Source organism: Oreochromis aureus, linkage group 3 (genome assembly GCF_013358895.1).
Source record: "Oreochromis aureus strain Israel breed Guangdong linkage group 3, ZZ_aureus, whole genome shotgun sequence".
In the NCBI taxonomy this organism is placed as follows: domain Eukaryota; kingdom Metazoa; phylum Chordata; class Actinopteri; order Cichliformes; family Cichlidae; genus Oreochromis; species Oreochromis aureus.
The window spans coordinates 41,285,502-41,307,109 of NC_052944.1; the positions used below are offsets into that span (position 1 = coordinate 41,285,502).

A 21,608-nucleotide genomic window follows, 5' to 3' on the forward strand; every position below is an offset into this window, starting at 1 on the left:
TTTGCAGCAGGAGGTCCTCTGTGCCTTGTCTAAGGTTGTTGTGTGTTTTGCCCTTTTTCTGGCATGAATAGGGAAAATTGATGCGGAAGTGATAAAATAACAATGAGATCAAATTCTAAATAGCAGTACTTTAAAAAATAAAATTAATACACACATTAAAATGCTTTATTACATTTGGTTGAAGCAGCAATTAAAACATTTCTATTTTTAGTTTTGAAACAAATCTAATTTACTAACAGATGGTTGACCCAGGACACGCTGGAGAGATTATATCTCTCGACTGACCTGGGAACGCCTTGGTGTTCCCCCGGATAAGCTGGAGGAGGTGGTTGGGGAGAGGGAGGTCTGGGCTTCTCTGCTTAGGCTGCTGCCCCCGCGACCCAGCCCCAGATAAAGCGGAAGATGGATGGATGGATGGATGGATGGATGGATGGATGGATGGTTGAGACATTTGCTTTCACTGTTCATTATCATTATCAGCTACCATCTCAAACTCATGAGCATGAAACATTTCCTCATACCAGAACAATTTACTACACATTGTACAGGACGCTATGCTGGAAACAGCAAATAGATAAAAGGAGGAGAGTCAGAGAGAGGCTGTGTTTGACGTACAAGTGTCTTTGTGAAGACTAACAGATTGACCATGTCGCTCTCCGTGGTGCTGCTGCTGCTGCATCTGACAGTCTGCAACTCGCAGAATATCGATTTCTTCGTTAAAAATTTAAATGGCTTTGTTGGCGCAATCAACTTCTATACAAAAGAGAAGTATGTAAATGATTCCTCCTCGGTATGTACAGGTTTTTTTTTCTAAAATGTGTTTATATTTTGAAATGTAGGTTTTCTTTACTAAATTCCTATTCACTGTGACTCCACAGCTGACCATTCGCCTAATGGGGAACAATCAGAACTGCACTCCCGATTTCTCATTTGATTGCCAAAATAGCAGCTGTGGGTATGTGAACACTTTGGTACGCACGGTCGACCAAGAAGGCAGCGGAGAGTGGTGTCAGAATGAACTTAGGTCTGTTCAGCCATCTCCCATTAATGTGGTTGATTCACTGAGGTGAGTGTACCTGCTGCTGTGTCTACTGTAGTGAGATCTAGCTTCCACCAACTGCACCTTATCTCTAAGGCTAGGCATTATGTTCCACATGAGGACCTGGAGAAGCTTATTCACGCTTTTGTGACCTCCAGGCTGGATTATTGTAATTCCTTGTACTACTGTCTTCCCTCTTCTCTTCTTCTTAGACTGCAAACAGTCCAAAATGCAGCAGCCCGCCTCTTGACTGGGACCAGGAAATTTTGCCCTATTACTCCTGTTCTAGCTAGCTTGCACTGGCTGCCCATCATATTCAATTTAAAATATTACTCCTTACATTCAAAACTATTAATAAATTAGCGCTGAGTTATCTTAGTGAACTTCTCAAGCCATATACTCCTGTTAGAACACTTAGATCTGCCACTCAACTACTTCTGATGCAACCTAGATCTCGGCTATATAAAATAAAATGATTACTTTTTTTTTCATTTTGATGCATGCTCAATTGAAAACTGACTCTCCCACTGTTTTCTACTAAAGCATCCCTGGTGTTAATTGGGTTAGTGGCATCAAAAACAACATTGGATCATGGAGAACTGCAGTAGCATTCGACCTGAGGAACCGCTCTGACACCAGAAAAGAAAACTCCTCACCCCAGTCTACCGTGATCCCATTTGTGAGGTAAGCCAACTCACTGTCTCTGTCTCTGCTAAAAAAGCAACAGCAGTAGGAAGATAAACGTGGCCACAGCATTACAGCAAAGTTAAAATCTGATATTGTCTAAAGTCTAAAAATATAGACGAAACATTGTTAATATTTAACTTGCTGCATGGTCAACTTTAACAGCCATTACAACCACTGCCTCTGTAATAGAGTGGCAATAAACTAATTAAATGAACAAAAAAAAAATTCACAAAAACGGTTTCCACACTAAAACTTTTACATTTAAAGGTTTTAATTGTAATCTTATAACTCTTTCCTTCAAGAGCTTCTCTTACAGTACCTCCAGGCTCCAAATGAGAATAAAACAGAAAATGAGGATGAGTATGAAGATCAGTTAATGACTTTGTCACCAAATGAGAAAAATCTCTTTTAAGTTTAGTTTAACAAACAGACTTCCTGTCAGAAACTTCCCAAAAAGAGAAGTGCAGTTAAAATGGAAACGTTTTCCTCAGAGAAACTTCAGAGATAAAATTGTAAATAAGCAGTTATTTATATCTGCAGGAAGTTTAAATTTAACAAGATATTTCATTTGACTGAAATATTCCTCATGGCAGCAAATTATAGAGTAAAAATGATTAACTGTGCATTTATCTGTCATTTGTTCCTCCATGTTTGCTGTAATATTTAAGTAGTTCAATGATGCTTCAAATGAAATCTTAATATATAAACTATACACTTTAAAAGTTTTATTTTGAGTCCTTGATATGTGAATGTTGCCATGTTTACAATTACAGACATGACCAATAAACACAGACTAATGAAAATAATTTATCCAGGTGAGTATTTTTAAAGAGCGACAAAGTCTAATGACTGATGGTGAAGAAAAAGTGTGGTTTTAACTAAAAATGTTTCAGTTCCAGTGATCAGGCTGTGGATGTATTAGGCAGATTTTAAGAGTGAATGCATGGAGCTGCACATTCACTTCATACTGGAGACAAAGTTGGAAAATGAAAATTTATGATTGTATTTGTAATTCTCTCTCAGAGTTCCTTCAAACTGTCGGAGAGATTTCAGCCCGTTGATGTTTGACCCTGATGGTGATCAGGTTAAATGCAGATATGGAAACACATCGTCAGAGTGTGGCCCTTGTGATCCACCATCTGTCCTCAGCCTCTCATCAGTGAGCATGATTGTTAATCTAATGTTTAATGAGACAGAAGGACAGTTGTAATAATAACAATTTGCTCATTTAATCTTTTTTCCTTTTTTATTCCTCATGCAGTCCACTTGTACTCTATTGTTCGGTCCCACTGCCGACAGTAATCAGGGCCGTTATGGAGTACAGCTGCTGATGGAGGACTTTCCCTGGAAGAACATCACCATGACTGGATTCAATGACACAAAAACAATATTAACACCTAACGATGCTCTCAGCAAAGTACCGATCCAGTTTGTTCTGATAGGTACAAGTCCATATTTTAATAGATGGAGTTGAACCTGTAAAGATCTGCTCTAAAGTCAGAAAACTTCAAACTATGAATTCCACCCTGAAAAAACTTGTTGGTTTTCTGTCATCTTTCAGTGGATCCCCAGGTCTCATCCTGCACAGAGGGAGACTTTTTGCCCAAATTCTTGCCTCCAACCCCAGCCAACAGAGCTCGGCTCTACACCCCTGTTAATAAGACTCTGGAAATCAGCATCAGTGCTGAGGCAAAAAACTCCATGTAAGTCAAAGAAAAACACATCTGACATTCTTGATATTTTAAAGTAAGGTTAACTCTGTCCCACAGAACTGTTTTCAGGTTAGACAAGAAATACATTCACACATCAGTGGATTCCTGTCATGTTTCTGTTTAATCTGTGCATCAGTCCTGCACTGGCACACACAACAGGTTTAACAAGACACGTAAGAGCGTAACAGAGTCAGATACATACAAGGCTGTATGAGATATAAAGAGTACATTAAACACATATTTAACCCAAAGAAAAATCAAATGTGTTTTAAGGATATTTTGCTTTAATGCTGCATAAGTCAATAAATAAAACATTGAAATTACACAAGTAAAATATGGGTTATTAACTCAAACCCATAAAACCCAACAGAAGTGAGTCAGGTGGAGTTCAAAGTGATGCTCATTCACAGACAAACACTTTTCTTTGTATGTAGTTGAGAAAGCTCTAAAAATTAAGTTGATTATGTTTTTGTGATTCTCTTTGTTAAAGGATCTCTGAGCTGCTGTTCAGCGGACCGTATGATGCAGTTCAGAATAAAACTGGAACAGGAACGTTCACCCTGAGATGGACGCCGTCTAAATCACAAGACAATGACACCCTCCCCTTCTGCTTTGTTGTCCAGGCACTTTCCAAGTCAGTAATTTTTAAAATTTCCCAGTACAGTGAAAAAGATTTTGGTAAACTTTTTCTGGACTTTAAGTTGTTTGGTAGATGTGAAATGGGCAAATTATTATACTACATAATACATAAACTACATTAGTAATTGTTTAAATCTGACTGTATTAGAAAAGTATTAAGACCCCAGAAGTAGGGCTGCCACGATTAGTCGACTAGTCACGATCCAGAAGCAATCATGGCAAGAAATTTGCAAGAAAATTAACTGTATATCAAAAAATAGACCTTTCCTATGTTTTTTTTTACTTTTTAGCTGGGTTCTCCAGTGAGTTATCAGAAAACAAAACACACATCCAGCGAACCAATGCTTGTTTATGTTACACTACATCCTAGATCACAGGTGTTGAACTCCAGGCCTCGAGGGCCGGTGTCCTGCAGGTTTTAGATGTGCCCTTGATCCAACACAACTGATTTAAATGGCTAAATTACCTCCTCAATGTGTCTTGCAGTTCTCCCGAACCCTGTTAATGAACTAGTCATTTGATTCAGGTGTGTTGACCCAGGGTGTTATCTAAAACCTGAAGGTCACCAGCCCTCGAGATCTGGAGTTCGACACCCCTGTCATACATAATAATTAAGAGTTTTGCCATTGAAGCTATTATCTGATGCTTTTAGGCTTTAGTTACATTTTAACTTTAGATTGTGACATTTGGAGTGGGTGTGATATTACTGATAAGCCCAAACACATTTGTCAGCCCTGAAAATTTCATGTGGACATCTTCTGTAGTTCCCAAGTTATACAGGCTGAAAAATATAACAGAAATTCAAAAATAATAAATATCAACCAACAAAAACAGATAACTCTGTGGGGGTCAGATGGGGTTCACTAACGGAATTTTCATGGAATAACTCTGTACAACAGAGATATGAAATTATAATTACTGAAATGAAAAAGGTGAACTCAAGGACAAATTTAAAGTCACCTATATGCTTTGTTTTGCAGACCCACTTTAATGTTGACTCGAAACAATAACTTATTACACATTACTCATCGTTTTTGTTAAAAGTCATAAAGTGCCTTAATTACCCACTTAACGATTTTTTTACCCTACTTACATCACTGTAGCACTATTCTGTAACATGACCTGAAATGTATTGTCATGATTATCAGTTATCTATACAAACCTTAGGCCACACCCACACACTTTCCCTGTTTTAATGAGGACATAGAGCATCTTTCTTTTTGCATTTACATTCAAAAGCAAAGCCAATGACACAAAGGAGACTCACCTGGGTTCTTCATGTCTTAGTTTGCTGTCTGTGGAAATCCTTTTTTAGAACAGTAACATATATTACTCCATTAGTTAAAAATATAATCAGATTACAATAACATGTTAGTTTGGAATGTGTTACACCCATGTGGTTTAGCCGTCCTAGTGATTGTTTTGTTTTGTTTTGTTTTGTCTGAGGAGATTACAAGATTATGTGAAAAACAATAAACTATCTACAACAGGAAAAGTCGCTCATGTACTAAAAGGGAAAGTAGCAGTGCAGGAAATGCTTTAATCAGGCAGATCAATGTATGAGTCTAATGGCAACAAACTAGTCATCTGGAAATGTTCATCAAACACACCCATATTACTTGTACATATAATTTGTGTCATTAACAGAAAAGACCATCTTAAAATATAATCTGTCAGTGCGCCCCAGGGTGGCTGTGGCTACAATGTAGCTTGCCATCATTGTGTGAATGTGTGTGTGCGAATGGGTGGATGACTGGATGTGTAAAGCGCTTTGGGGTCCTTAGGGACTAGTAAAGCGCTATACAAATACAGGCCATTTACCATTTTACCATAATATAATCTCATGGAAATGACGGAATCTGATTTATTTCCATAGCATAACCAAGTATCACTCAGACCTTCGATGTGTCAGCGTGACTGTTGGAAATGGTCCTGTTAGTAGTGCCCCAGCTAGTGCTTCAACTTGTAAGTATCAATGCCAGGAAGTAACTGTTAACAAATATATAAAGTTGCTAAATGTGTCTAAATCTGCGTATTTGTAAATAATTTTTGACATTGTTGCAAAACTCATTCATTAGAAATGAAAAGCTAAAACAGAATAAATCACTGTAGATTATTCAAATGTGTTAAATATTTTACATTCTATTCCCTGGTCAGAGTATTCAAAATAACACAGAAAACACAATGTCTACATGGATTGAGTCTATACAAATGCCACTAATTTGTTCTAGAGCTCTAGCTAAGACTAAAAAAAGAAGGTAATGTTCCATGCTAGCAAGTTAGTTGGTGAACACCAGAGAGTTCAACAACTGGCAAACAGAAATGAATTTCTCTTCATATGTATCTATTTTCTTGGAGGCAGAAATTATTTTCTGTTAGCTAGTTATCGAACAGTCTGACGTTCAGCAGCTAACTTACTAGTTGCTCATTCTGCTGTTAACAGGCAATAATCATATTTAGCATTGCATAAATATGACATATTTGTTATGTCAATTTATGTTATGTCATAAATATGACAAAAACATATTTAGCATACTCAAATTAATCCTTCACCAATTTTCACTGACACAAATCTACACCAGTTGTGTTCCTGAATATCTGATGGATGAATTTTAACAGGGAGAATGCTAACAAGGCTACACCTAGCTAAAACTGAGTTTATTTTAAGTCAGCTTTATGGCCGTTTACCTGCTCATAAAACGATTTGTATTGCCGGGGCAGAGCTCAGACCTTATTTTATCTTTAAATGCCATAAATCCAGAAGTGATATAGATATAGTTTTTAAACTTTGTGACAGCATTTGTCAGCCAATCAGGTCGACTAAATCTTGTGTGTGTTTCTAAATAGTAAGTCTATTTGGTTGGTCAGAAGTTCTTTAATCATTTTCTACTTGTTTTAGTTGTCCTGGTCATGGGATCTTTCCTTTCAACTCTTATTCTTGCCTTCCCTTCCATGTAAGTATGTGTCTGCATATTAAGATCTTTTTAAGCCAAATTTGGACATTTTGTGTATATTTTCAAATGTGTTAGGCCTATAAAATTATTATTACTATTATTAACTTTTAAACTGAATGAAAATCAGCCCCTTTGATCATCATTCTGATGCTGAGTTTTTGTCTCTTATCTCAGATGAATATGGATAAAATCAGAGGTGAGTCTCTTCTTCTATAATCAGATTTTCTACCATAGCATCAGATAACTGCTCTTTACCACCAAGTACTAATAGTACTATGAACACACACACAATGGCTATGGCAACCTCTGTAGGGGGGCATACAAATAATTCACAAAATATGCTAATGCCACACAAAGCACAATTTATTCTATGAAATATTCCATAAAGGGGTCACATCATGCAGTCATTCAGTATATAACATATCAATCTGAGGATTATCTAAAAAAAAAAAGTTTCTATGAATTCACTGTTTCTAATTTCCTTCTAGATTGAAGATGTACCTGACTCTGGATTGATGCAACGGTAGCGCCCTCTACTGTTACAACATGAATGTCATCTGACTCTGCACAAATAACTTTTTTCAAGTTTCTTTAAGTTTTGTTCCAACTAATGTAATCCAAGCGCTAACTGGAGTTTTTACTCACTTGTCCTCGCTTGTTTCAGGCGATTTACTGAATTGATATAAATTTTATTTCTGATAGTTTAGCTTGATTTATTTTGCCAAGTTATTAATCGCATCATCTGTAACAACACCTCCTATTAATCCACAAACTACTGCACCTTAACTAACACCTACTAGTCAACTAAACACTACTTTTACAAAAATAACGTTCCCAGGCAATACTCCACTTTATGAGTATGAATTACAGACAGTAACTTACCAAACACTAAAGCTTCATAGACATGTCGCATCAAGAGCAAAAACTGAACTTGCATGCTTTAATGACCATTAAAATCTTAACAGCAAATTTTTGTATCAGTTTTACTTGATGGAAATCCTCATCATTCTCTGATCATTCTGCTGATCTTTGAGAGGAAAAACAGAGACACCGACTTGAATCAGATGTGTGTGATGATGTTGTTATTATCATGTTAGCACTGAATTGTAGGGGTGGCAGGGAAGATTGAAAAAAAAAGAATGGATGTAACATCAGTTTTACTTAGATCATGTGATCAGTTCCATGGATGCCAACTTCCGCCCGGCCTTGTATAAAAGATGTGCGAAAAAGCAATCAGACAACCATTAATATAATGACTTTCTTTTTAACTGAGTATGTCTGACTGAGGCGAGTGTTTTTTGGCGTAGATGAACCCCATGAAGATTTTTAAATGTTGGTAAGATACAGATTTTGTGTTGCCACTTACCCCAGTTGGGTACTGGGATGTAACAGTGAATTAATCATGTGAAATAGTTAAAGACGTTAAAAAAGATCGCTACTTGCTGTAGACAAATAAGGATATCTCAAAATTTAAGAATACTAGCACATATATTCTGTGAGTTGTAAGTGATAACATAAAAAAGTGTAGTAATCATCTAAATTTGACAAACTATTAGAAATGAGTGGCAAAACTATAGAGGCTCTGGTGCTTTGCTAGCAGGTTAGCTAGTGGACTAATGCTTGATGATTATTTGAAGGTCTAGTTGGATAAACAGCCCAGACAAAGTTGCTTTTCTTTGATTGCGCAAAGTCAGTTTAAAATGTAATCAACTTTCTAGAGCAAGAGCTTTTGCAGAGCTCAATTTTGCAGCACCACATTGTAGTATTACCAAGTTATAATGTTACAACCAGCTCAGAAAAGCTCATGTCATACATGGCAGCAGTCCAGGCTGACAAATGTGTTTGTTAAAAGCACCATTACCTTTAACTCCACGATACATTGTTATATCAGGGCGACTCTCCAAAACATTCAGAGATTCATTATGCAACAGGATCTCTGCTGCATAAAAGGCGGTCCACCCGTACATGCTCCTACATTAAACAAACATTGCTAAACAGTGAACACACAGTCTGCCGGTTGGGTTGGGCCGAGGATGAATCCCCTGGCAGTCCATGGCGGTCTCTTCTTATGTGGTGCCTCCTGGTCATTAGCCAATCGGTACGATCCGTCCATCCTTGATGCAGCAATCATGGAGAAGCACCTGCACACTCAGATTTACATATTAAAATTACGACAACAGTCGTAACACCTAGATTCAGCTTTTTGTAACGAGACAGTATCTATAGAAATACTCACAAGAGCTGAAATTTTCAGTAGACCCACAAATCGTGTGGGAGCCCAGATATTCTCCCATTATGTATGCCCTTTACATGCCACTCACATAAGCCTGACACAAGTTTACTGAAAACTTTATCCACAACAGAGCAGTTGCAAACTTCCTCTAGACAGAGCCATGCCAACTGTATTTGGTCAACAGCTGATTGGTGGTGTGGACAAATTATGGCTTGAAGTTTGAAATGATCTGACCAAACTCAAACTTCATATAGGATAATATGGGATTAATGCCAAATAGAGCAAGCTGAATTTAAGATAAACTATCATGGACTTGACATCAGAATTTAAAAAATTAATTGCAGTTCGCTGCTGTAAAGTTAGTTCAAGTTTGAGTCACAGAACTGTCTGCCAGAAGAATGCTGTCTTGGTTTTGTTTTTCATTCTCAATATGAAACCCAGTGAAACCCTATCGTTACACAAAAAATCCCAGAGCGCAAAGATATCTTTACCAACATCTGTCTGTGATGCCACAACTTTCGCAAAACACCAGCGCTTGACTCGTTGGGAACTAACAATAAAATCATATCTTTATTGTGTTTGGTTTATAAAAAAGCTCAATCTGTAATTAATTTTAAACATGCTCTTGGGCACACAGTCTTGCTGACTGGAATGGAAAGAATTACACATTACAGGTCCATCTACACTTACAAATGCATTGCTTTTCAGTGATTATTTCAATGTTGGCGTTGGGACTGGAATGACATTTACAGTCAGGGGTCATGAAATTAGCTTGGCATCAAGTAACACTGTGAGGAATCTTGGAGACATTGTTGACCAGGATATGTCCTTCAGTGTGTACATTATACAAATTTGTTTAACCGCTTTCTTGCTTTTGGCATGTCCTAAAATCGTCCTGAAAAGTACTTGATCCAGAAAGAGAGAGCAGATTTCATCCACACTGGCTTTTCTTCATTGGCTCCCTGTTAAATAAAGAATTTAACATTTTAAAAAATAAAAATCCTCCTCCTTAAATACAAGGTCTTGAATAATCAGGTGGCATCTTATCTTAATAACCTTATAGCACCATAACACCCCATTAGAGCACTTCACTCTCAGACTGCAGGCTTACTTGTGGTTTCTAGAGTTTTTAGAAGTAGAATGTGAGTGTATAGCCTTCACAATCCAGCCCTTCTTCTTCTTCAGTTGCCTTTCTGTTACTATGTGTTTATACAACGCTGTGCATTTAATTATTAGCTATTAATAATCTCTGGCTCTCTTCCACAGTTTGTGTTTAGCCCTGCCTTCCTCCCCTCACCTTTAGCCAGTGACAGCGGGTAGCTGCCCCTCCCTGAGTGTGATTTCCGTTTTTCTTTCTTTTTAAAGCCCAAAGACCCAAAGGCTGAGGAGCTCATTTACCTTCAAATTACTTAGAAATTTGAATTCACCCACTGATAAAACCACAAGCAGGACAAAATGATGAAAAACTTGGGGGCATGATGTACGCTCAAGTCAGTTTACCTTTGGAAACGTCTGATCTCATTGATTAATGAGCAATGAGTGAATCTGATCTGTGAACAAGTTTCAGTATCTTCACTCAAAAATAAGTAAATAAAACTATACCATCTTCAAATCCTCAAATGTGACACATTTTTCCACTATTTTTATTTGGGACCAATAATAAAGCCATGTTTTCACTCCTCACATTAATAATTAATTATAAAACAGTTCATTTTTATAACTACAAAAAATAGAGAATTAACATCATTTATGAGGAATCAGTGTCAGATAGGTAGCTCAGATGCAGCAGGAGGGGAGGAGTCAGAGAGAGACTCAGAGTGTATTGAAGAAAACCTTCAGCGAGCAGCTTAAATTCACAGAGTCAGTAACCATGGTTTCTGGCTCAGAGTTAAAGTTAATTCATTCATCTCTTTCTTTTATATGAAACACAGAATTTCTCTCAACTCTGGTTCAGCAAACTGCAATAGGGCGCCTGGAGAGAGCCATTTGTGCCCTCTTTGCCAGCTTTGTGTTTTAGTTTCACTTTTCACACTAAACTCACTGTGTGAGTTTGTTTAGGAAACATTGCAGCTTTAAGTTAAAAATCAGCATACATAAAATGTCGATAATGTATTTTGACAATGAGGGTACCAGTGCATTGAAGGGTGCTGATCAAGCATTTCATGGTGTCACTGGTGTCACTTTGTCAAGGACAAAAGACATAAAGACACCTTTACCGAAGTCTCGCTGTCTTATCTAAAGAAACACAAACAAAATACTATTAAACATAACTGAATAAACGCCATTGTTTTCACATGCTGTATTTACCTCTCAGTAAGACCCACCTTATTGAGAGGTAACAATATTCTGCTAACAGTTTGGAGTGAAATAATTAAAGTCGATTTGTAAGTAAGCACAGTGCCACATTTATGCAGGATAAATATTGAAACATACACAGTGGCTGCAAATCAGGAAAATACACCAGTGTTTAAAACCTGAATCATTCTCACTGGTCACAAGTCTGCACAGAATGTCTGGTATATGAACAAGATTATAAATTATCACAGAAATTCACGTTCATTCACTGAACAGCCACAAAAGACATGCACATAATGCAGCTGTTTGAAAAATGAATGAAAAGATTAAAATACAGACATTTGACCAATCAAATCAATTGTTAGGCAAAAGAAAACATTTGACAAACATATTATGTACAAATAAAACTAATTTCTGCCGCCTGTATGAGGCTTTCACAGGACATCAGTATTTGTCATTGCTGACCTCAGTCCTACAGGCTAATGAGGAAATTCTCACTGATGTGAAATATAGTCTTGTTTACTGTAAACTAAATTGTATGCCATGTTAAAAATACTAAAGAGAGAAAACATGAGTCAGTCAGAGAGAGGCTGTCTTTGTAGTTGCAAGTGAATGATTTCAGTTGCTTATTTTGCTTAGCGAGGTTTTACTTAAGTGGTTTAGTGAGGTATTTTTTCTGTTTTCACCTTCTTTGTATTTTTTTGTATTTCTTCCCTTTTTAACCTTTTTGAGCTACTTTGAGCTGTAATATTTTATATATTTAATTGATTTTGATATTTTGGCTGTTGTAACACAGTAATTTCTCAGCTTAGGACAAAATCTTATCCACAGACAAACAGACTCGCTATGTCACGCTCTGTGCTGCCGCTGCTCTTCTTTGTGGTTTGCAGCACACAGGCTTTTGACTTCTTGAGCAACCAGCAGCCTGGATTTTATGGCACAGTGACGTACTACACAAAAGATACTGGTGTAAATGGATCTGCTATGGTATGTGTGCTTTCTTTTTCAAATGCACTTACTTTTTGAAATGTGCTTGTCCTTAGGTAAAAGCATACTGACTGTTATTCCACAGCTGACATTTCGGTGTACACTGAACAACCGCTACTGCAACAGCGCTTCCCCATATACTTGCCAAAATAGCAGTTGTGGAAATGTACTAAACAAAATTGATGAAATTAGAGGAGAGTGGTGCCAGATGGAGGAAATCCTTTATGTTCCGGTTCCCGACCAAGATGTGCACCTGGTAAAGTGAGTACACCTTAGAAATAACATTTTCATGAAAATCTAAACAACCTTCTCTTAAACTTCAGTATTTCAACTAAACACTGACTTTATCAAAAGAAAAGTAGGAAAAGTGATTGGTATATTTGATATAATAAAAAAAAATATATTAGGTTTGATTGTTCTAGTGTATAGTACATATCTACTCTACACTATGCAGCACAGTGAAAATCTCCAACAAATTTTTACTGAAGGCTGCATGGTGGTAATTGGACTTATGGCAGTAACTTGACTTCTGGTGATAATGAGACGAATGGAGTCATGAATAACATTACAACTGAAGCCCTGATAGACCTGAGGAACCGCTCTGACATTGGCAAAGAAAACTCATCTCCGCAGACCACCATCCTGCCAGTTATGACGTAAGTTTGCTGACTGTTTGAGTCACTGTTTTACAGCTGAAAGCTTTAAACTGTTGTATGTGTGTGTGTGTGTGTGTGTGTGTGTGTGTGTGTGTGTGTGTGTGTGTGTGTGTTTCAGATCTGTGCTTTTAAATAGTGCAATTCATCCCCAAAATTGAATTACCACATTCTACATTCCTCTGGGCTGTACGGATATCTGCATCGGTTTTATTGGCAACAACTAGAATCTCTAGTTTTGGAGTTACTCCTCCTTCTTCTATCCATTTTGTGCAATATACCAGGAAGCAAAACAGTTCGAGTACATGATGCTACCCCCACCATGCTTTCAAACCTAGGAGTGTTCTTAAGTTTGAAAGCCTCTCCTTTACTCCTCCAAACCTGCCTCTTGTCATTGAAGGTAAATAGCTCAGTCTTTGCATCAGCTGACAATAAAACTCTTCTCCAGAAGGCATATGGCTCATCGTTGAGGTTGTCTTGGACCTTGAAGTTGTGGATTTTAGACCAGGGGCTTCTTTCTTGGTCAGGACTTTCTCAGTTTCTGTCGGGGCTTGAACCTAGGTGGTTCCAGGGTCATTACTGTACATCCTAAACTCTTTCTATGTATCTAAGGGTGACAGTTTGGGTCTTCTTCCAAATCTTGATAAAATGTTGAAGTATCTAAATAACTTGTACATATAACTTGTTGATTGAACTGATCATCCTGACTCACAAACATGTTTCATGTATTGTTTCAGTGGATACTGCTGTGACATCATGTGCAGAAGGAGCGTTTTTGCCCAAGTTTCTTCCTCCAACACCAGCCAACGGAGCTCAGCTCTACAACAATGCCAGTCAGACTCTGGAAATTAACATCAGTGCAGAGGCAACAAACTCTACGTAAGTGAAAGGGAAATACATTGTCATTTTAACATGTAATATATATGTTCAAATGTTAATAAAATCTTCAGGACTGAACCTTGTTAGAGATATATCTCTACAAATCATCTGTGGAAGTTGGTAAGGATTTTCCAGGTGATTAGTTGAGGAATCTGATTTTAACTATCGATAAATAAGACAGGCTTGACAAGACAGCAATGAATGTGACAAAGGAGTGATACTATTCGTCTCTATTACATCTAACATTGAATTCCTAATACATCTTTGTAAAGAGGCCTTTGCTTTTCTGTTTGCTGAAGGATCTCTGAGCTGCTGTTCAGCGGTCCATCTAGTGTAACTGAGAGAAAAACAGGACCAGGGCAGTTCACTTTGACATGGATGCCGTCTGAAAGAGAATATGGTGGAAGCCATCCATTCTGCTTTGTTATACAGGCAGACTCCAAGTAAGTAACTTGATTGATACTGTACTGTGCAAAAGTCTTGAATAGCTCTTATTTCATATTTTGCTTGTAAGGCAGTTTCAAGTAGAAGGGCTTTCTTGTCTTTTTAAGTAAGTGTTCACCAGGTTTTCTGGAGTTTTTTTTAAAGTTTTCTTCACACATTGGCTGCTTTTTCACTAATTTTCAGTTTAGCCCTTGTAACTGACCATTTCCTGAGAAATGACCTATGAATCATCCAAGCATTATGGGTACATCCCAACTCAAGGAAGTAGTATGTAACTAGCTCTACTCCCCAATAGCCAGTTTTCAATTGTATCTTTAGGCTCTTTGCTATACTAGCATCCTGTTTCAAAAACACATTATTTTTTTCTATTTCTTCAGTTGATTCCATAAAAAATGCCAAAGATAACACAGTTTGACAGGAATAAAATAGTATTTTTGCACCAACAAGGTGATTCTCAGATAGCTATTAGCCTCAAACTTTGAATGTCTAAGCTTGATGTGTGGTGCATGTAGGGATGTGTACCGATATCCGGTGCTATGATGGCACGGGTTCTGACATAAACGGTAGTAACCAGACCGAAAAGCAGCGCACATTTCGGTGGTTTATTTCGGTGCTTTTTTTTCCTGAGATGTCATACACTTTGGATTCTAGCCAATCATTTTACGTTTCCGAGGATAGTAGGCGGGGCCAGGTACGTACGTTCTTTTAGAGCAGAGCTACAGATTAAAAATGCCCGAGGCAAAGCGATCAAAAGTCTGGCTGTACTTCACAGCAAAAGATGCAAACTCAGCAGCCTGCAACAAGTGCTTTAAGCTGATACTGTGTAAAGGAGGTAACACCTCGAATCTGATGAAACACCTGGCGACGCATAGCGGTTTTTTAAAAGCTGAGAAATGCACCGTATTTGATAGCTTGCTGCGAGACCTCACACCGTGCACATCTACTGCGGGTGTGGTGCCTGTTATCGGACCCGGAGTTAGCAACATCCCCCAAGAACCCGAAGAGTAGAGTCCTGGCCCCTAGCCCTGCCAGTGTAGCAGAAATGATGACGGATGATGATGGCAGCAGCAGCCGTTCTTCTCTGCGTGAGTAGCTTCATGTTGTTCGTGTGTAATTTACGTTGAGTAGGCTAACCGCGTTATTAAATTAATGCATGTAAGGTGAACTAGCAAACACCGTCGTAGTTACATGCGGCTGTCTTCTTGTTTGATAGCAGACACTCCCTTCATGTTGTATCAACAGAAAAGGCTAACTATCATTTTGCAAAAAAAAGAGACTGCTAAAAATAAAAACATAAGAGGTTTTTGGACAAAGTTTTTGTTCTCCATTCTTTAAGCACCAGTTCGAGCACCATTTAAGCACCAGCACCGTTTCAAAACTACCGGTTTGGCACCGGTATTGGATAAAACCTAAACAATACCTATCCCTACGTGCATCCTTAAATTTTTTTTGAAAGTAGTGACAGGCTTAAAAATCTATCGACAGCAGATGAACAGTATTCAAAAATCATGTCTTGCATCTAGCCATTCAGTTGAGGTATCTACTTAAAACACAAAAAGGCTGATGTATACCAAACTGCACAAGAACTGCACTGAAAAGCAGTGACGATTAATTATGAAGCAGTTACTAATCCAAATTTGAACTTTTTGGTTCAAATTACTGACGGAGGTGGTCAGGAGAGAGGTACAACAGTGGTACCTATGGCTATTTGCAAAAATGCTGACATCTCTGTTATGGTATGGCGCCACACGTGTTGTCAAAAATGAAGGAGTTAAGAATACAGAAAAGTATCAGCAGATTTTTCTGTGCTTCAAGAAGCCTGGAGAACTATTCCTTGAGACTGCTTAAAGAAATTATAAGAAAGCTTGGCTGTGTTGAAGTGTAAACTTTTTTAAGAGTGAACTTCTTGAAAATGACTTACACATTTTGTTTGTAGATTTTATAAAATGACCAGTTTTGATGTTGGTCTTTGTATGAAATCTACACTTTCTAGGAGTGTTTGTTTGTTTACTTCATTATTTTTAAGGTTTATTTTCCCATTTGAAATTTTGCATGACTGACTTTCTTTCCAGTAAACTTTTTCATCTTTTGAGGTTACAGTTGGAGCCAGAAGATGACATGAAGTCCAGGAAAATGACTACAATACTTAACAAATGTATTAGACCAGCTATCATAAAAACAAACAAAAGAAAAAACAGAAATATTTTAGAAACCTGTCAAAAACTTCTATAAAAATGTTTATATTGCTATTTATTAGGCAAATAAACTGAATGTTTTGGGCCGACATACTTAAATTCAGACAACCCCCTATGTTGAGCAAAACACCAAGGGTCCAGGTGTACCCTGCCTAGGACAGGATTACCAGGGTCCTACCCTGGAGCCAGGCTTGGGGAAGAGGCTCCAGGGTGAGTATCTGGTGGCTAGGCCTTAGCCCATGAGACCTAGGTGGGCTCAGCCTGAAGAAGCTACAGGCAAAAGATGGATGGACAGACTTCTCTCATTTTTCTGTTTGCCAATGCAAGCAAATGACTATAACTTGGCATGTTAATAAGAAAGAAATAGAAATTACAGGACAGCTGTGCCATAAAAATTACATTAGGTGGTGCTCTAATAAATTTGTTAAGCACTGTCTGACTAAAATTATTTCAGCTCTGCTAAATTGAACACCATCGTATTTTTAAATCTGATAAACCATTACTTATTTACAAGCTTATGACTGAAAGTGAATGGGCAGCACGGTGGCACGGTGGTTAGCACTGTTGCCGCACAGCAAGAAGGTCCTGAGTTCAATTCCACCATCAGGCCGGGGTCTTTCTGTGTGGAGTTTGCATGTTCTCCCCGTGTTTGCGTGGGTTCTCTCCGGGTACTCCGGCTTTCTCCCACCGTCCAAAGACATGCAGCTTGTGGGGATAGGTTAATTGGATAATCCAAATTGCCACTAGGTGTAAATGTGCGAGTGAATGTGAGTGCGAATGGTTGTCCGTCCCTGTGTGTTAGCCCTGTGACAGACTGGCGACCTGTCCAGGGGGCGTGCCCGCCGCCTCGCCCTATGACAGCTGGGATAGGCTCCAGCGCCCCCCGCGACCCTGAAAAGGATAAGCGGAAGCGAATGGATGGATGGATGGATGGATGGACTGAAAGTGAATACTTCGCGGACCAAAAAGATTTGAACAAAATTATAATTTGTAACAAAAATAATGATGAATCTACATTAATTTATGTCCACAGTGGAACCAAGTACTACTCAGAGCTTCGATGCGTCATTGTGAGCATTGGAAACAGTGAGCAAAGCCATTACCTTTTTCTCCCAAGTCTTACATTTTGCTACTGATGTACCAAATTCATGTATTTAATTTAACATCTCTACTTAAATTGATTCACAGAGTCAGAAATAATTATAACAACAACCACTGCAGCAACTCTTCCCAGTGAAGCAACTACTACAACTGGAGCAACTCTTCCCAGTGAAGCAACTACTACAGCTGGAGCAACTCATACCAGTAAAGCAACTACTACAACTGCAGCAACTCTTACCAGTGAAGCAACTACTACAACTGGAGCAACTCTTCCCAGTGAAGCAACTACTACAGCTGGAGCAACTCATACCAATAAAGCAACTACTACAACTGGTGCAACTCTTACCAGTAAAGCAACTACTACAGCTGGAGCAACTCTTACCAGTAAAGCAACTACTACAACTGGAGCAACTCTTCCCAGTGAAGCAACTACTACAGCTGGAGCAACTCATACCTATAAAGCAACTACTACAACTGGTGCAACTCTTACCAGTAAAGCAACTACTACAACTGGAGCAACTCTTCCCAGTGAAGCAACTACTACAGCTGGAGCAACTCATACCTATAAAGCAACTACTACAGCTGGAGCAACTCATACCTATAAAGCAACTACTACAACTGGTGCAACTCTTACCAGTAAAGCAACTACTACAGCTGGAGCAACTCATACCAATAAAGCAACTACTACAACTGGTGCAACTCTTACCAGTAAAGCAACTACTACAGCTGGAGCAACTCATACCAGTAAAGCAACTACTACAGCTGGAGCAACTCATACCAATAAAGCAACTACTACAACTGCAGCAACTCTTACCAGTAAAGCAACTACTACAGCTGGAGCAACTCATACCAATAAAGCAACTACTACAGCTGGAGCAACTCTTACCAGTAAAGCAACTACTACAACTGGTGCAACTCTTACCAGTAAAGCAACTACTACAGCTGGAGCAACTCATACCAATAAAGCAACTACTACAACTGCAGCAACTCTTACCAGTAAAGCAACTACTACAGCTGGAGCAACTCATACCAATAAAGCAACTACTACAACTGCAGCAACTCTTACCAATAAAGCAACTACTACAGCTGGAGCAACTCATACCTATAAAGCAACTACTACAACTGGTGCAACTCTTCCCAGTGAAGCAACTACTACAGCTGGAGCAACTCATACCAGTAAAGCAACTACTACAACTGGAGCACCTCTTCCCAGTGAAGCAACTACTACAGCTGGAGCAACTCTTCCCAGTAAAGCAACTACTACAGCTGGAGCAACTCTTCCCAGTGAAGCAACTACTACAACTGGAGCAACTCTTCCCAGTGAAGCAACTACTACAGCTGGAGCAACTCATAAAAGTAAAGCAACTACAACTCTTTCATGTACCCCTCCAGCTAAAACACCAGCTTTGAAGTGTCACGCACAGGGAGTCAGTCTGATTCAGTAGATTCAGGCTATCAAGAGAAAATGAAAGAACTGCCTTCCATTAAGTGAAAAATCTTGTCAGTCCAAATTGTTCATGTCGTCAATAAGAGCTGCAGCATTCACATTTTCCTTTTTAGCCGAAATACTTGTATGGGAAAAAATGCATTGGTTTGTGGACAAATCACCATCGGTCCATCTTGTTGGCAACATTAAATTACTAGCTAAAAATATAATTATTTTTTCACCAATATTTGAACTATGAGTCTCACATCTATAAGTTCATCCAGTATTTTTTCTTACATCTAATAAAAGCACAACAAAAAGCCATCGTTGATAAACATTTTTAATCAAGATTAGCACCTAAACTTTCATTGGTTTTTTTTTCTTTGTTTTTTGACATTATATAGATGTTGGACTAAAAAATGTTCGATTTCTTTCAGTTATTCTGATCATGGGACCTTTACTTTCAATTCTCATCCTTTATAAGTAAGTATCTATGTGTCTATGTTTATATATATCGTAACAGTCAACTCTTCTTGCTATTGATATAATGGTGAGTCTTTGTCTCTTTGTCTCAGGTGAATGTGGACACATTGCTAGCTGAGGTGAGTCTATTCTTATAAAGCCAAAAAACTTCTCACAGTATCACATAATTTCTTTTTACAACTCAGGGAAAGTTTGTATTAGTAGTCATGGTTAATGACAGTAACACCTGAAGTTCATTGTTCCTTTTTAACCATGTGCTGACAGGACCAGAAGATATCACATCAGACCTCAAAAGCAGCGCGATGCAGATGAGTGTGGCTGCAGCACCACCCAATTTTAAAACATGAACATCTACCTGCAGAAAAATCTTGAATTCTATCTGTTCATTAAGTTTATTTACTCATTCATTTTTGTTTTTCTTTAATATCGAATGAAATCCAATGAAATCTAATATTGTTGATCATTTTATGCAAAGATATATTTCACATTTTAATTTTATTATTGGTTGTTAAATGACTGTCCTCTTTCTTTCATCTTATACCTTCTCTAATCAGTTGTTGCTATTAGAAATACAGTGGCTAAAATAAATAATGAATAACAACACCACAGATGACAACAGAGCTGCTATTGAGATGAAATTCTTACCAGATATTGGTAACATTCTGTCCATTCCACACAAGCAAAGAAATCAAACCACAGATGTCCATAAATTAAGTTATGTGTGATAATGAGAAATAACACAGGGATGTTGAACACGTGAAGAATGGGTGGTGCAAAAGGGCATGGAAAGTCTTGAAAACAACTAAAATATATCAGTAATTAGAAAGAAGTCCTGCCACTTAGAGCAAATTGATATCAGCTGTTTCAGTTCAAACTATAAAAGGTGTCTCATTACAAGAAACATCTCATGATTTAAACCAGTGAGCTATCTGAAGACCTATGCAACCTTATTTTTCCAAAACATACTGATGGCATTGGTTATAGAAGGATTTCTACTGAAGGTTCCAGTGAGCACTGTTGGGGCCATAATCCAGAAGTGCAAAGAACATCATTTTATTGTAAACTTGGAACGACCAGGTGCTCCTCGCAAGATTTTAGAGAAAAGAGCAAAAAGAATTTTAAGAAGAGTTGTCCAAGAGCCAACAAGCACATGTGAAGAGCTACAGAAAGACCTGGAATCAGCAGGTACAATTGTTTCAAAGAAAACAATGAATAATGCACTCAACTGCCATGACTCCACTGCTGAAGAAATGCATGTTAAAGTGCAACATTTAGACAAGCCTGTGAAGTACTAGGAGAATATAATTTGGTCAGATAAGACCAAAATCAGACTCTTGGGATGCTATAATTGACTCCATGTTTGGAGGTCCAATTTCACCCCATAATTTATGTAATCGAAAAAAGGATGAATGTAAAAATGCACTTGATAAAAATAGTCTGCCATCTGCCAGCAGTGATGGGAATAACGGTGTTGCAAGAAACGGTGTTACTAACAGCGTTACTTTTTTCATTAATGAGCAGTGTTGGTCAAGTTACTTGAAAAAAGTAATCAGTAACTAATTACTGATTACTTCCCCCAAAAAGTAATCCCGTTACTTTACTGATTACTTATTTTCAAAAGTAATTAATTACTTAGTTACTTAGTTACTTTTTAAAAACACGATTTACAACCTGAATAGGTGATAAAGCGATAGATCTTTCAGCCCAATTCTACTTTTTCTGCATAATCCATCATACAAAATGTAATCAAATGGAAAAGTCTCTTTTTAAAACTTGTTTTATTAGTTTTAATCTTTTAACTTTATGCATCAAGCAAAAATTAAATTATATGCAACATTCTCTGACTGGAAGAAATTTGTTTAACATTTAAACCTATTTTCT

At 37.9% G+C, this 21,608-nt stretch overlaps 2 protein-coding genes across 3 annotated transcripts; both read left to right on the forward strand.

Annotated features, from left to right (window-relative positions):
* The first annotated feature begins 592 nt into the window (after positions 1–592).
* LOC116312542 lies at positions 593–7,988 on the forward strand. 2 transcript variants are annotated; one of them, XM_039608231.1, is made up of 11 exons: positions 593–790; positions 879–1,066; positions 1,583–1,723; positions 2,750–2,885; positions 2,988–3,168; positions 3,288–3,429; positions 3,929–4,072; positions 5,954–6,042; positions 6,977–7,031; positions 7,206–7,227; positions 7,520–7,988. In XM_039608231.1, the coding sequence occupies exons 1-10, from the start codon at positions 647–649 to the stop codon at positions 7,207–7,209; spliced, it is 1,224 nt and encodes a 407-aa protein (XP_039464165.1). In that variant the 5' UTR covers positions 593–646; the 3' UTR covers positions 7,210–7,227; positions 7,520–7,988. The 2 variants fall into 2 exon arrangements, with proteins under 2 accessions (XP_039464165.1, XP_039464166.1); XM_039608232.1 differs by lacking the exon at positions 5,954–6,042 and having other exon boundaries at positions 594–790.
* Positions 7,989–13,101: 5,113 nt separating this feature from the next.
* Positions 13,102–20,556, forward strand: LOC116312544 (integumentary mucin C.1-like). The gene is made up of 9 exons (XM_039600561.1): positions 13,102–13,202; positions 13,538–13,599; positions 13,937–14,078; positions 14,378–14,521; positions 17,751–17,803; positions 17,906–19,174; positions 19,682–19,727; positions 19,820–19,846; positions 19,992–20,556. Exons 1-8 carry the CDS (start codon positions 13,102–13,104, stop codon positions 19,821–19,823), a joined length of 1,821 nt encoding a protein of 606 aa, XP_039456495.1. The 3' UTR covers positions 19,824–19,846; positions 19,992–20,556.
* Positions 20,557–21,608: the final 1,052 nt, after the last annotated feature.

Coding starts and splice junctions, on each gene's coding strand:
- LOC116312542 (XM_039608231.1), top strand. CDS start 647: ATGTCGCTCTCCGTGGTGCTGCTGCTGCTGCATCTGACAGTCTGCAAC. Junction 3,169..3,287: donor GATCCAGTTTGTTCTGATAG/GTACAAGTCCAT, acceptor GTCATCTTTCAG/TGGATCCCCAGGTCTCATCC. Junction 4,073..5,953: donor GTTGTCCAGGCACTTTCCAA/GTCAGTAATTTT, acceptor TTATTTCCATAG/CATAACCAAGTATCACTCAG.
- LOC116312544 (XM_039600561.1), top strand. CDS start 13,102: ATGAATAACATTACAACTGAAGCCCTGATAGACCTGAGGAACCGCTCT. Junction 14,079..14,377: donor GCAGAGGCAACAAACTCTAC/GTAAGTGAAAGG, acceptor TGTTTGCTGAAG/GATCTCTGAGCTGCTGTTCA. Junction 17,804..17,905: donor CATTGTGAGCATTGGAAACA/GTGAGCAAAGCC, acceptor ATTGATTCACAG/AGTCAGAAATAATTATAACA.